Source organism: Oryctolagus cuniculus, chromosome 12 (assembly GCF_051225735.1).
Source record: "Oryctolagus cuniculus isolate XC-2025 breed Fujian yellow rabbit chromosome 12, ASM5122573v1, whole genome shotgun sequence".
NCBI lineage: Eukaryota > Metazoa > Chordata > Mammalia > Lagomorpha > Leporidae > Oryctolagus > Oryctolagus cuniculus.
Window position 1 is genome coordinate 16,916,679 of NC_142878.1, and position 16,359 is coordinate 16,933,037.

General features: G+C 40.1%; 1 protein-coding gene across 1 annotated transcript in view; it reads right to left on the reverse strand.

Annotated features, from left to right (window-relative positions):
- Positions 1 to 16,359, reverse strand: part of OCA2 (OCA2 melanosomal transmembrane protein) — a 369,302-nt gene that overhangs the window by 92,269 nt on the left and 260,674 nt on the right. Inside the window, exon 23 of the mRNA XM_008269748.5 lies at positions 12,157 to 12,250. Within this exon, the coding sequence (XP_008267970.2) occupies positions 12,157 to 12,250 (94 nt within the window). The remainder of the gene's footprint in view (positions 1 to 12,156; positions 12,251 to 16,359) is intronic.

The window sequence follows — 16,359 nt, forward strand, 5'->3', positions numbered from 1 at the left end:
AACAGCAAATGTCTTCCTCAACAGATTCTTGTCCCTCTTTCAATGGAGAATCTCTACTCAAAACTATACTACCATCTGTGAACACCCAGCTAACCCACCATCAAGTACAGCAGGCACATTAAATACACTTTTATCAATGGTGGCATAATAAAAAGATACTTGGTCTCTGTCCCTAGTTACTGGGATAAAACTATCAAAACCCTTGGAAATTCTTGAGTGATAAGGATGGTAGAAGTCTTGTTCCAATGAAGGAACTCTTCAGAGCCCCTATAGCTTCAGGATGAGGGCCAGTCAACAAAGAGATAAAGGCATGGTTGGAGAGTTGGAACTATCAGCCCTACCACCACCGTCCACCTCCAGGGAGAGGAAAGCAAATGAAGATTAAGTCAATGACAAATGACCAATGATTTGATTAATTGTGCTGGTATAATGAGGCCTTCATAGAATCCTCTAAGTGCTGGGGTCTGGGAGCTACAGGTTGATGAATACATTCACATGGCAAGAGTATAGTGTGCCCAACTGCACAGGGACAGAAGCTCCTGCACTTGGGATCCTTCTGCACCTCACCCTGTGTTCCTCCTCCTTTTACTGTGCATCCATATCTTTATAATAGCCTTGAAGTAAACAGTAAAGGTAAATAAACTGTTTTTTTTTTAAATTGTGTGAGCCACTCTCACAAATTCTTGCACATAAAAGAGGGTTTGTGGGAATCCTGACTTTGTAGCCAAGGTGGGCAGAAGTGTGGGTGTCTTGGCATTTGTGATTGGTATTTGAAGTGAGTGTTGTGTTTTTTTCTATGGAGTCTGACACGAACTCCTGATAAAACCTCCTCATTAAGAACTCGGGCCTTCTAGATGTAATGGGACATAGAAAGTAAGGATCAATTTGTGATCAAACACACTGATTGGGATGAGGCTAGTTACCATGAGTTCTTGAAAAATATCATGAAGTAGTGACACTTTTGGGGCCTTTGTACAAGTGGCAGAAAACCCACCCCCAAATGGTCGAAACAATAAAAGAGGTCTATAATATCATTTGAGAGCCACATCTGAGAATAAGTAAAAATGATGTGGTGGGTTCTAATTTCCAAAATTGGCTGCATTGATACATTCCATCTCACCCACATGTCTTACAGTCTTGACAATTACACTCTTCTATCAAAACGTTTCTGTCCCTGAATCTGGGAGGGCCTATGGCACAGAGTTACATAAAGAGATGGAAGAGGGGCCAGCGCCATGGCTCACTTTGTTAATCCTCTGCCTGCGGCATCCTTATTGGATTCCAGGTTCTCGTCCCAGTTGCCCCTCTTCCAGTCCAGCTCTCTGCTGTGGCCTGGGATAGCAGTAGAGGCTGGCCCAAGTGCTTGGGCCCCTGCACCCACATGCGAGACCAGGAAGAAGCTCCTGGCTCCTGGCTTCGGATCAGCATAGCTCCAGCCATAGTGGCCATTGGGGGGGGGGGGTGAACCAACGAAAGGAAGACCTTTCTCTCTGTCTGTCTGTCTGTCTCTCTCTCTCTCTCTCTCACTGTCTCTCTCTATCTGTCAAATAAAAGAGAGAAAGAGAGAGAGAGAGAGATGGAAGATACCCCGTCATTACAGGCCCCTGCTCTTTGGGTCTCAATAGCCCAGGGATCAGACACATCAGTAAGCTTTGATGATTCTGAGGCTCTAATCTTTGACCAGCCCCGGGTGATTCTAGAAGTACTGACACAAGTCAGCTCTTTCAAATGTTGTGATAATGATGGACTTAAAATTGAAACAGTTGCTATTGCTTGTAACCACTGTATTCTGAGATGACTTACTATGCAGCCACAGCAACTAGGATGTAAAAGAGGTTACCAAGATCCTTCCCTTGGCTCTGCTGGCTCAGGCCCAGGCCCTGTTCCCAGACTCCCAACAGTTGGATACAGCCGTGTCAGGTTTTCGTCATTACCATCATCACTGTAGGGGGCTTCATCCTCCAACATTTCAATAATAATAATATGCTGTGCTAACCATCCTGATTGGGGTTGTATGTCACTCCTCAATTTTTCCTTAGTGGTCTCTTATTCTGAGGTGGTAGGCATTGCTACTTGGAAAGTATACAAGTGGGTAAAGGGAGGTTACCCCCAAACCCAAATAGAGCCATGGTTTCCATAAAAAATAAAGAACAAGATCAATAAATGGTTACTAGAGCCTTAGGTGTACCACCTCCTGGGGCATCCTCCTCAAGGGTATCTAAGGCTGCCAGGGCTGTCTCAAACTGTCAAGAGCTCCTCTGCCTTCCAGCATCTCAAATAGCCCTGCAATGCTCCTGTCTTGCCTAATCCTGCCCTATTAACTGTAATCATTCTCAGGACCAGATCAGAAATACTCAGTACACATAAGTAGCATCATCACAAGCTGAGAAAATTTTTCATACCTAAGTGCAAACCAACAGGTAGCTTCCTTGTGTTTATCTCAAGGTGGGATATTTTAACTATTCCTTCAGAAACAAAGGATCTATCTGCCTGCTCTGAGAAGACTAAGGCTCATCTTTGTTCCAATGGGATGCATGAAAATTGTTCTCCCTTTACTTCTTTTTGTAAGCTAACATAATGTATGGATGAGTCTGACTCTGAAATTTACATTCCGAAAATATTGATCTCATGCCTGTGACTTAACGCTCATGAGGAAAGAAAGTATTTGACTCTGGTTCAGTGAGTTTATAGCACTGTGATCAATACAGAGATTAACCTTTAAGAAAGCATCCAACATTACATTAGCATCTGCTTTGACCTTTGAGAAAATATGAATGTCTAGGTTGATGTCCCTAAAACGAACAATAGCAGGAGGGATTTATAAATCTGCTAAGAGTTTTATATGGATTCAGTGTTAGTCAGTGGTGATCATCTCTTTGGGTCACATGAAACAAAGCAAGGACATTCTCAAATGTTGCTTTTAGGATGGCATTTTCTATTCTTTTTTTTTTTTTTTTTTTTTTTTTTTTTTTACAGGCAGAGTGGACAGTGAGAGAGAGAGACAGAGAGAAAGGTCTTCCTTTGCCGTTGGTTCACCCTCCAATGGCCGCCACGGCTGGCGCGCTGCGGCCGGCCCACTGCGCTGATCCGATGGCAGGAGCCAGGTGCTTCTCCTGGTCTTGGGCCATCCTCCACTGCCTTCCCGGGCCACAGCAGAGAGCTGGCCTGGAAGAGGGGCAACTGGGACAGAATCCGAAGCCCCGACCAGGACTAGAACCCGGTGTGCCGGCGCCGCAAGGCAGAGGATTAGCCTAGTGAGCCGCGGCGCCAGCCTAGGATGGCATTTTCTAAACAGTTTCTTCTCTGGATATGTTTTTTTCACTCTTTTATGTTATTTATCAACTTGTTAATGTTCTTAAAGCTTCACAATAATTAGTTATATTTGAATAAATCTCAAAAGGAAACAAAATGAGGTCTAAAAGCTTATGGAAGCTAAATTCCAGCAGAAAATTCAATATTTAAAGAGATAGCAAAAATCGGCCGGCGCCGCGGCTCACTAGGCTAATCCTCCGCCTAGCGGCGCCGGCACACCGGGTTCTAGTCCCGGTCGGGGCGCCGGATTCTGTCCCGGTTGCCCCTCTTCCAGGCCAGCCCTCTGCTGTGGCCAGGGAGTGCAGTGGAGGATGGCCCAGGTGCTTGGGCCCTGCACCCCATGGGAGACCAGGAAAAGCACCTGGCTCCTGGCTCCTGCCATCGGATCAGCGCGGTGCGCCGGCCACAGCGCGCCGGCCGCGGCAGCCATTGGAGGGTGAACCAACGGCAAAGGAAGACCTTTCTCTCTGTCTCTCTCTCTCACTGTCCACTCTGCCTGTCAAAAAAAAAAAAAAAAAAAAAAGAGATAGCAAAAATCTACCTTATTAGTTGATGAAAGAACCTTTAATTGACTTATGTGTAATATGTGAGTATAACTAACGGTTCTCCCTAAGGAGGGAGTTCCTGCACATTGTATTTCTGCCCAGCAATGGAATCTAGCATTAGGATAATCTCCAGTCCAAAAATAATTCTCCCCAAAGTTAGCAAAATTAAATCCTATCCTCCCCAAAAGTGAGTCAAGGAAAATCTCAAGGGAAAAGCAATGTGGAAGAAAGAACAGAGACACTGAATGTGAGTGGTGACTCCTCTTTCTTCAAAAGGAAGAGCAGGGCCTTCCAGTACCTAATGTAATGACAGCCACAAAATGTACATCTATGCACGTTGCTCACAATAAACTCCATAGTTCAGCAAGAAAACAGATTAAACCCTCACAGACCCCATGCCTTGCAACATAACTGAAGACAAAAAGAAAAAATTTCATATTACTTATGAATATTGACATAAACACCAACTCCCAGCATAGCCATCTCTCTTTCCTCAAGCCTTTGTGGAGAGCCAGTGGAGTCCAGAAAATCTTCATGAAAAACAGAATAAAACAATAAATTTCATAAAATAGAGGAAAATAACAGCCATAAATAGGAAGGCCAACCTAACTGTGAAGCTATTAGAAAACAATCCAGATCAGTTAGCATAGAGACCCAAAGAAAGCATAAACATGCATAGAAAGGTAGGTGACAGTCTAGGTAAGACTTGATAAGAAAATAGCAAAAAAAAAAAAAAAAAAAAAAAAAAAAAAGGCAGGTATTCCTAATGGGGACAGGAATGGAATGTGAAAAGCAGCAGGAGGAAGAAAAATAGACTCATAAGACAAAACGAATCATAAAATGGACAGATGTCTCAAACATGGAACAACAAACATAGAAAGTCCATTACAGAGGCCAGTGCTGTGGTGCAGCAGGTTAACGCTATCTAAGGTTCTGCTAAAAATAAAACCGAGCATGAGAATTTAAATACTGAGGCTGAAAACAATGTCTCCAAAAAGTCAAATATAAACTAAAAAAAAAAAAAAAGTGCACTATAATTCTCTAAACTGAATTACACATCCTCAAATAAGCATGTGGGAATATAAATAAACAACTTAATCAGAAATGCAAACTCTAAGAACCGAAATACACAAAAACATGAAGAAACAAATGAGAAGTCAAAAAGATCAAATGAAAATTAATTTATAAATGTTCTATAAAGTGTATAATTAAATGAAATGTAATAGGAGACATTAAAGAAAGAAAGAAAATAAGAAAATAAAAATAAGTAGTAAAACAAAAACAGAAGACAAAGAAAAAGATTAAATAATTACAGAAATTAAGAATAGATTATAAAATGTCCTAGAAAGAATATAATCAAGTGAAATGTAATGAGGCATTAAAGACACAAATAAAATAAGAGAATAAAAATAAAATAAGTCAGAGAAAAAATGGCTGATACAGAAGACAAACCCTTTAGACTCCAAATTAAAAAAAAAAACTCATAAAACAAGGAAATACAACAAATACATCTGTAATCCAAGAAGCCATTCTGAAATTATAATAATATATAATTCTACATATTAAAATGACCCATGAGTTACCTGGAATATCAATAAAACTGTTATATTTCATAGATAAAATTTAAAATCTTTCATGCATCTTGTAAAATGACCAAATAATTTAGTAAGGTCATCATCAGATGTTCCAAAAAAAATACAATTGAGACAATAATCGGGTTGTATTTTCATGAAATTGAAAGAAGGTATGTGTCAACCCAAGGTTTTCTGGGCATGAAGCCAAGCTCTCTGTCAATGGAAAGGCTATAGAAGCACACCCCTAAATCTGCAAAAACTTAGGGAGTACTGAACTAAGGAGCTGTTCTGGAGCTCTACTTAAAGATTAACCTCATCTTTCAAAAGAGTAGGGACACTTCAGCAAAAGGACTAAAGGTAAGAACTTCATAGACTTAATTATAGATCTAAGGCTAACAGGTATTGAACAGTGGTGGAAGAATAATGTGCACATGTTTTTAAATCAGAAAAAAATCAATTAGTAGGTGAGTAAACAAAGAAGGAAAAAGTAGAATAAATTGCTCAATGCTTGTAAAAGAAGTCTTCAAAAGTTTCATGAAAATATGTAATACAAAAAACATGAATTTCAAAATTTTGACACCAAAATAAACTTACTGAATTCCACAAACGTTTTGAAATACCCTCATAAAGGTAACAAGTAGAGGTCAAGGAAAATCTTGAAAGATAGACAAACTAGATATTACATTAAGAAAACAGATGTGGCCAGCATCGTGTAGTGGGTTCAACTGTCACCTGCAATGATAATATCTCATGTGGGTACCACTTCAACTCCTAGCTATTTGACTTCCAATCCAGCTTCCTACTGATGACCTGGGGAAACCAGTGAAAGATGGCCCAAGTACTTGGGCCTCTGCACCCATGTGGTAGACCCAGAAAGAGCTCCTGGCTCCTGGCTTCAGTTTGGCCCAGGCCTGGCCCTTGCAGCCATTTAGGAAACCAACTAGCCAATGGAAGATCTCTATCTCTCCCTCTCTGTAACTCTAAGGAATAAATAAATAAATGTTAAATGTTAAAAAAAGAGAGATGATGAAAGGTATTTGAAAAGGCATTGTATTCCAACCTTCTAACTCTGTATTTCAAATAAATAACTCCAAAATAATTAGTAAATTGAGAGTTCTTTAACCTGAAGATTGGAAAAAGAAGCCATTAAACATCCAATTCTTGAATGAAAGGCAAAAAATGATACTGAAATTACATAAGTTCTAAAAATAATGGTGAAGGAAGCACTACATTTCAAACTCTATGGACTACATTTGAATCAGTGATCAGTGGGAAAAATTATAGCCCTAAATATTTATGGCAAATAAATAAAGGCATACACAGAAACAAACTTAAAATTCACAAAATACTAGAACAAGAACAATTAGACAAAAAACAAGGAAGGCAATAATAAGGACAAAATAGAATGAAAAATAGAATGAAAAGCTAGGTCTAATTATTTGAAAGGCAGAGTTACAGAGAGACAGAAGGAGAGACAGAGAGAAATCTTCTGGGCCTCCCAAGTGGGTGCAGAGGCACAAGGACTTGGGGCCATCCTCTGCTGCTTTCCCAGAAACTTCAGCAGGGAGCTGGATTGGAAGTGGAGCAGCCGGGACTTGAACCAGTGCTCATATGGGATGCCAGCACTGCAGTTTGTGGCTTAACCCACTACTATACCACAGCACCAGTCCCTACATTTTATTTTTGGAAAAACTGTGGAAAAAATGAAATTACAGACAAGTCATAAACTGTTCATCAAAACTAAATCCACAAAAACAGTAGAAGATGGCCCAAGTGCTTGGACACCTGCACCCACGTGGGAGACCCGAAAGAAGCTCCTGGCTCCTGACTTCAGATCAGCTCAGCTCCAGCCATTGCAGCCATTTAGGTAGTAAACCAGCAGATGGAAGATCTCTCTTGCCGCTGCCTCTCTGTAACTCTGCCTTTCAAATAAATAAATAAATATTTAAAAAATTTAAAAAAAAGAAAACTAAATCCACAGATAAGAAATGACAAAGGGGAAATAACCATAGACAAAATTTAACAATAATTATAACATATTTCTTGTCATTTGTGGACCTCAAAACCAATTTTAAAATCTTAGTCCATGTTTTATAATATTTTTATTCTGATAAAATATTAAATCAGTATGCAGTTTTTTCAATAGTTCTATTAATAATCAAGATAGTGTGGTTCTGGGGAGGAAACACAATATAAATCATTAGAAACATAAATAAGACAGCATACACCAAAAGCAATATAAACCAACAGATCAAAATAGAGAATCCAGTATTAGATACAAAAAAATACACTGAACTTATTTTTGATGAAGTTGGAAAAGCAATTCAATGGAGGTAGCATTGCCTTTTCACTAAATGATGTTACAGTCATATATTTGAACTCCACACCATAATCAAAAATTAACACTAATGGAAAAAGAACTTAAATGGGAAATCCAAAATAATAAAACTTCTAGAAAATACAATAGGAGAAACTCTTTGAGATCTAGGGATAGATAAAGACATCACATGTTGTCATACTTTTCTTACAAAAGCATAATACATAAAAAGAAAATTTGACACTTTAAGTTTCATCAAGATTCAACACTTGCTTTGTAGAAGAACTCGTCAAGTGAAAGAAGAGACAATCGATAGACAGTGACAAAAATCCCATAGGAGCTTTATTCATAACAGCCGAAATGGAAACAACTCAAATGTTCTTCAGCCGGTGAATTCCTAAGCAAACTGCAGTACATACATACCATGGAATGCAACAAAAAGGAATGAAATATTGAAATAAGAAGGAACTTGAATGAATTGCCAGGCTATTATGCTAAGTGAAAGAAAAAGCCAATCCAAAAAGACAAATATTGCATGATTACTTTTATCAAACATCCTTAAAATGATAAATTTCAGACAGGTAGAACAAATTAGTGAAAGTGAAGCAGATACAAATATAACAGGACAGCGTGAAGGGCCCTAGTTGGGATGGAATTCTCTTATACCTTACTTTTATTAATTTCAATAGCTCAATTGTTATGGTTTTTTAAGGTCCTACTACTGAAAGTATCTGGGAAAAGGTTACATGGGGTTTCTGTGTATTATTTCTTATAACTGCATATGAATTCACAATGATCATGAAAGAATAAGTTTAATTTAAAATGTTTAATAGAATCAGAAAATGTCTGTATGAAAATAAAGGTAAAGTTCCATCTGTTTTGACTATAGAATATCTAAAAGCCCTTTTGCAAAATTTAAAATACAAAAATAAACTAGAAAATAGTTGTCACATACATACAGAACCCATTCATTTTCTAAAGATGAAAAGAGAGTTTCCAATAAATATGAAAAATTCCAATTTCTCAAGAGAAAGACATGGGCAAATGATATGAATGAAAGTTTATAAAATAAGTAATTTAAATATTCAATACTTATATGAAAAGTCTAACCTCAGAAGAATTAACAAAAAATAAAATGTGAATTCAGAGTTTGCCTGCTAGATGAGCCACGAGCATTAAAACTGGCAGTAATGGGTTCCAGGAGTGAGCTCCAATAAAACAAGTGGCAGCAACATTGCTGAGTGCCAACTTGTCAATATTTATCTGGATTCTGAAAACATGGTTCATGTTAGCCAGCTACTGCATCTCAGAAAATTTATCATCAAGAACCAGAAAAGAAACAAAGTTTTATGTGCAACGATATTTATCATACCATTGATTATCATAAAAAGAACAGGAATCAACCTCAATTCCCAACAACTGTAAAAGAAACAGGAATACATCAGTATGTTGTAGAGATAAATATATTCTTATTCAAAGAACAATTAATGGCCTGAGTATTATTATATGTACAATATTATATATTATGTATAAAATAAATAATGTAAAATGTAAGGTAGGACACACAGTGATTTTAAAACTGCTAAAAATAAATACATATATTAGGATTGCTAGAAAAAAGTTATGAAAATGCACTAAGTTATTATGATTCATGGTTACACTTGAGTAGCAAAATTACATGTTCCTATTATTTTATCCCTTTACATATTTTCTGTTAAGTATATATTTACATAATTGGAAAATCATTTTTAAAAATAAAGCCAGAAGTCAACATTTTACACTGTGTATCACAGGAAGCTACATTTTATGGAAAGAGATTTTAAAATGAGGTAGATAAAAGTCTAGTTAGTGCATCTGCTATTGCAAATTAAGTATTTCATGCAAAATATTAGATGCAATTCCCAGGGAAAACAACTGATTTCCAGGCAGAAGAACCTGACAAGCAGGATGGTCAGAGCTGGAAGAACTGGAACCCAGTAAAAACAATGCACAGCTCTTGATCACTGACAACAGATATAGTCTTTCTCCATACAACAAAATGGACATAATTTATAAAGCTGGGAGTTAGAAAGATATTGAGGAGACAGCTGACAGTGAGCTTCCCGAGGTCATCAAGTTCCTATAAGTCATCCCAGCCTTTTGTCAGTATAACTGCACATACCCACCCTCCCATACACAAATATTTTTGTTATGTACACTGCATATCAAAAGCAAAGTCTTAACGAAAAGTCCAGTGTACCCAGGCATCATGGTACCATGAGGTGGCGGGGGTGGGGGCACGGATACCAACTTTTAGGGCTACAAATGGCATGACTGTTATTCCAAAGTGATAATGAAGGAATCAGACTGGGGTATATTATACCCTGCTGCAATAACCCTCTATTTTTCCATATTAATACCAGACCTTCTGTGCCTAACTCTGAGACCAACCAGTGTCACAAAACAGCCAACAGATTTCCCTGCTGTCTGGAAGCATAAGAGCCAAATTGTCACATTCTTAGCCAACCAAAGAGAAGCATTTGAGTGACAATCTTCCAAGCTCTGCAAAATTAGGAGGTGGGCACAAATGAGGAAGTATTGGTTTGCTGGGCTTAAGTCTGTATTTCCTACTGCTGCCCCATCTAGAACATTCATCAATGAACTCCTTTCTTGGCTGTGTTGTGAGTCTGGGACTTCCTGTTACAGAGCAAAGAAGAGAAGATGGCAGTGTGAGTGGGCTATCCTGCTGAGGCCACTTCCGTATTTGCTATAATGAATGCTGTTCTCATTAAGATAACCCCTTATCGTACTCAGCAGAGTAAGCAGAATTTAATCAGGAAGAAGCTAGTCCAGCATTAAGTTTTAGACCTTGTCCCTGAGCAGCAGGGTCAGTTATGCCCAGAGCCCCATGGAGAGGTGCACATTCATTGTCCCTGTCACTTGCTCACTAGCACAGTCTCTCCTTCCAACATCCAAGTCTCCCAGGGAGTGTGTCATTCAAATTACTGTCTCAGCAAAATTGCAAGTATTACTAGTTTTTCATGAACTATGGAATTGACCAGTAATGTAAATCTGCATTTACATTAAGTAAATGTAAGTCAGCATTCTATTATATGCAGAGACCACTTTCTGTTGTTAGAATGTGTCTACCAAATTTCATGTGTAGGAAACTTAACCCACAATTCACATGTTAATGGATTTGGGAGGTGATTGTGTCTTAAGGGCTCTGTTTTTATGAATGACTAATTTATTCGTGGGTTAACAGATCATCAAGAGAGTAGCTTTGTTATAAAAGTAAGCTTTCTCTGACATGCTTGCTATCTCACCATGTGATGTATTCCACCATCTTATGATGTAGCAAGACAAAACCCAATTCTGAGCAGATGCCATCACCATACTATTAAACTTCCCAGTTTCCAGAACTGTAAGTCAAATAAACATGTGTTCTTAATAAATCACCCAGTCTCAGCTATTTTGTTATAGCAACAGGAAATGAACTAAGATGCCACTCTTGGGCCTCACCTGGGATTAAGGGCCAGCCAGGGTTCTTTCCCAAGTCTAGTCTCAGGCAAGCATCCCATTGCAGAAGAAAGACTACCCGGGTCATGGATGATTATTCCCATAAGCTTTAGATTCCTCTAACACTCAGCTAAAGCTGAAGCTACCAAGCTTTGCATGAGATTTGTTCTGAGAACCAATGTTGTGCATACATTCAGTAGTAAGTTGACAGTCAACAACCTTCCATAGAAATCCTGCTCAACATCAAATAAATGCAGTTCATTTTGACAGCACCATTTTTCAGTGCCTTCCATTTACATTCTGCCTAATCACCTCACAATGTGCAGTTCTGCCACATAAACATGACCATGCATACAATCAGCACCCCTGAGAGAGCCCAGCTACTTAGAAGCACATTCTCCTATGCTCCCCACATACTCTGGGCCTCATCTCTGTACAGTCCTCCTGAGAGCTGCCCATACATGGAACATCTACGTCCAGAATGCCCTCAGCATGACCATCCTGTCTCAGCCTGCAACATCCCTGGGTCATGGCTGGCTTTTCTGAAATGCAATCCACTAGGGGTAACTCAGACTCTCATTAGACATCATTTTCAAGGACAGTCAAAGCACAAGTCCTCATTGGAATTTTCAAGGAGACAGCAACATGAAATACCTGCAAGCCCACCACCATTTCCTGACCACTTCATTGAACCTGGATCACGCAGAATCCTAGCTAACAATCCTAATCCTACTTATAAATTTTCTATGTGCTTTTTCTCCCAGCTAACTTCACCAACACCAAAGTCTGTCTAATTGCTAAAAACATGCTTATCTTCATGTTTAACGAATGCATTGGTGCTTTTTTTTTTTAGTTAAATAAGCTTAGAACCTAGGTGTTACACAAAGACGGAAAATGTCTTTTAAAGTACCTGAAAAATTCCATGAAAGAGAATCCATATCCGTGCTGTTCGGCAATCCCTGCACAAACAACGTTTGCTGAAGCTCCAATCAGTGTCCCGTTACCTGAAATCAAAATTTAAAAAGCAAAATAAAATCCTAGTTTACCCTGTTAGTAGTTTCTGTTCTATTTTGTTCTGAAATATTTAGATCATCTCACAAGCTTTGATCTGATAACTCCACAGACACTATCAAAGTGATTGCTTCACAAATATCAGGAAACACACACCCTGGCAATCAGAACATAAATCTCACTGCTTGTAAACACAGGGATTCATCTATAGACATGTCTATGTGATGGGAAAGAGGAAGTGCTAAGGAGATGAGCATGTCACTGTAGGATCAGGTTGCACACAGTGGCACATATCTTTTAAAGGAAAATGAAAGCAATCAGAGCCAATAAACATAGGCAGGAATGTGTGTCCTTTGGAGTAGCTGAATGGAAGCTCAGATGAGGACCACCCTCCTCAGGACTCCAGACCCAGACACTTTACCAGGAAACCCTTTTGGATGAACAGGTAGGTGGAAGCAACTGGGCAAAAACACCTTAATCAGCCATGTTCACGGAAGGTCATCTTCTTAACATGAAATACCTCCTTGGGGAAGACTTTGTTGACTGCACATGAGGTAGATAAACTCACACATGAACTTAACGCAGTCTCTATGGCCTGGGTGAGGGTTATAGCTGAGGTCAGCCAATCAGATCATTATATGTAACTCAGGCACATATACCTACACAGAGAGACAGACAGGAAATTGAGCTTCTTCTCTCCCTCTGAGCCATAGAGGTCACTGTCCTGAGACAGGTGCATGACTCAGGTTCAGGAATTTTAGCTCAGTTCTCCATCTGTGCATAAACCATTAAGGATGAGTTCCCCCCACCCACCCACCCCGCCACTTCAAGGATTGGTGACTTGAGAAATAACACTTTGGAACTGTCTACAGAATGCCAGCATGAGAAGACCACTTTTCTGAGACCAGACAACACAAATATAAGCAGCAAGAAGATCAGCGTCCCCTGTGAAGAATTAAAAGCAAGGAAAGGCTGCGTAGTGCACTGCTGTATCAGGATTGTAAAGTGGGAAGCCTGGAAATGGAGCCAAGAGTTCTGACTCTGGAACCAGTCACAGCCGCGCTGGCCCAGACAGCCTCCTCTCAGCATCATCACTCAGATGTGTCCATCCTACCATCCTGCCTTCCAGTTTGCTCATGTCCTAGGCCAGGAGAACAGCCAAATGAGACTGCATACCCATGCCAAGCCACCCTGCCCAGAGATTACTATCCACAGTCAGACAAGTCTCTTCCCACAGGGAGGCCAACATTCTATGGAGATAGTGCCCAGCCTCCATAACTGAAAAAAGCACCTTGGTGCCAGGACAGCATCTGCCCTGCACCCCAAACACTCCAAATCCCAGGACTTAAAAAAGGAGAGCTCCACTTTTGCCCTAAGCAGAACTCAACATGTGATCCAGTTTCAAATGCAGTAACTGATGTGAATCTAAAAGCAAAAGGCAACACTTGTTTTTCTTATTGAAAAATATACTCCCTTTCCAGTCATAGTGAAGATTTTTCAGGCAATTGCTGCCCAGATAAGTATGGCACCATGCCTGCAGTGGGTCTGAATTCCTGATCTGCAATGAACCACAAGCCAGAAACACAGGGTCTTTCCTTTTCCTTTTCTGGGTTGCCAAGGTGAATTGGCTCCATAGAACATTTTGTTCATAAGCCCCTCCAGATTCAGGGGAAGGAGTTGGGGGCATTTTTAAGAATCTGAGGGCAGTGGTAGAAGCTGGGTCTCCTGGCTACAGGACAATTTTGAGTTGGGTGAGTACAATAGTGTAAACTGAGGAGCCCAATGCAAACTGCACTTTCCTTGGAGAGGTAGATACAGTATAGAGATGAGCAAGAGCCAGGCAGGCTTATGTCATGATCCCAGCCTTCCTACATTTGACTTCTATCAACCTCCTCAGGAATGTAGTATGGGTGACATTATAAAGACTGCAATTCCCTGAAAGTTCCCCCTGCATGCCCTTATAACTTGACCTCCATCTTCAAGTTCCCTGTGTTTTCCACCATCACTTTGCATGACGTCATTTGCCTCCTGAATGCTTCCTAACCTGAGAGGTAGAAAGTTAACTTATGGAATCTCATGGAGCCCTGTTTCTTTTTAAGATGCTTGCAGTTACAGACAGCATAAAACCTGACTACAGCAGCTTAAAAACACAAGAAACAAACTAATACCATGGGAAAAGAAGCATGGAAGCAGAGGGCTGGCAAGCCTCAGTCCAATGTGCATGACGTCAAAAGCAGGTTTCCACAACTCCACAATTCTCTTGACTGCTCTCTGGACACAAGATAGTTTCATGGCCATGTCTAAGGCAGGAAACCAAAGAGGAGAACCAACACCAATAAATTTTATCAAAAGGCAAAAGTTATGCCAAAAGGCTCACAAAATTCCATTATGTCTTACTGGTCAACAAAATGAGACAAGCAAAGCAGGTATGCTATCAAAGTGAATGAGCATAGCAGAGGGAAACAACAAAGAGAGTGGAGGCAGTGTTGGCTTCCCCCCACCCCTATTCCTGCACAGATGTATTGGAAACAGAGGACTTCATCCAATAGGATATGAGAATGCTAGATTTGTACTCAGAATCCCTCTGTGGAAGTCAAATTTTCTAAGCTTTGTAACTTGAGAAAATCACTGGTAATTTCTATTCTATTAACTAAAATATGTGGTGTATTAAGGAAAGTAAGATGCAAAATAGGCTGGTATCAGCAACAGGAAGAGTTTTTCTCCTGTGTAACAGGCAGTCAGCAAAGCAGCAAGTCCAGAAGTGTCTGCTTCAGGGCTCCATGGTGCCACTTGAACCAGTTACCTCCATCTATGTGTCCTGCTACCCAGCGATACTTGCAGAATTTGTCCCACACTCAAGATAGAAGCAGTTCTAGGCATCTCCATCACACAACAACATCCAAAGGAAGGAGCAGGACCACTATCTTTCCTGAGATTTATTCTAGGACTGGGGAACTCTACAACTAGCCCCTCTCTCCTCCCAGAAATCATCCTTTCAAGTCTTGATTCCAAATGGCTTTAGCCCACTCACTTCCATGTCAGTCACTGGCCATGGGCAGAAATTCATCTGCCTGTCCTTGACCATCATCAACAGGGGTGTTAGCTACCTCTGTGTTAAATGAGGACAGTTGCCATCTTCCCTAGGTAGCTCATGGGGTAGCTGTGTGGTTCATGTAAGATTACAAATGTGGTCATGCTGTTCAGATGTTAATGGTTCCTGCAGTACAGACGCTCCTTGAGTTATGATGAGGTCGCATCCTTTTAAAATCATTTTAATTTGAAAAATCCTAAATCCAAAAAAATGCACTGTGTACACCTAGCCTAGTGAACAGCCTACCTTAGCAACAGAGTACACCACAGAGTGCAGTTGTTTTCCCTCATGACCTTGGGGCTGACAGGGAGCTACAACTGCTACCACAGCCCAGCATCAGGAGAGAGGATCTACTACATAGTCCTAGTCTGGGAAAAGGTCAAGATCCAAAATCTGAAGTAGGTCCCACTGAATGAATGTCACTCTCACACCACTGCAAAGTCAAAATATACTAAGCCAAACAATCCTAACTTAGGGACCACCTCTAGTTTAATATGATGCTAGCAGGGTTGTAATGGCACAAAACATGGCATGGATTCTTGTAGTGGGGAGACAGAAGTCCTGTGTGTCATGATCTCAGCCCAAGCCTCCTCCCCAGTTTCCATTTACAGAGAACATGAAGGGATTAGAATGTGTGTGTGAACAGCTGATGTCTGTCTTGACACATCTGGGTTATCCTATATGGCACCATGATATATGGATCTAGATACAGAACAAGAGTAGTCCTCAAAAACCATACCCTGCCATGTTTTTTTGCAAAGACTCTCCCTCTATCAGTCAGTACAAGTTGCATTAAAAATGCCATACTCTCAGATAGTTAATAATTTTCCAATTTACAGAAAATATAGAAATCAACTCTAGTGCTAGCATTCCTTTTGGCAAGTTGAAGAGTTGTTTGCCCTTCAAGACATGAATATGACCCATGGAGAACAACAGATTTTAATTCAGCCATCTGTTCCTGGATTGGCCACTCTCTCTACTTTACCATGACATGAATGTGGTTTCCATTTC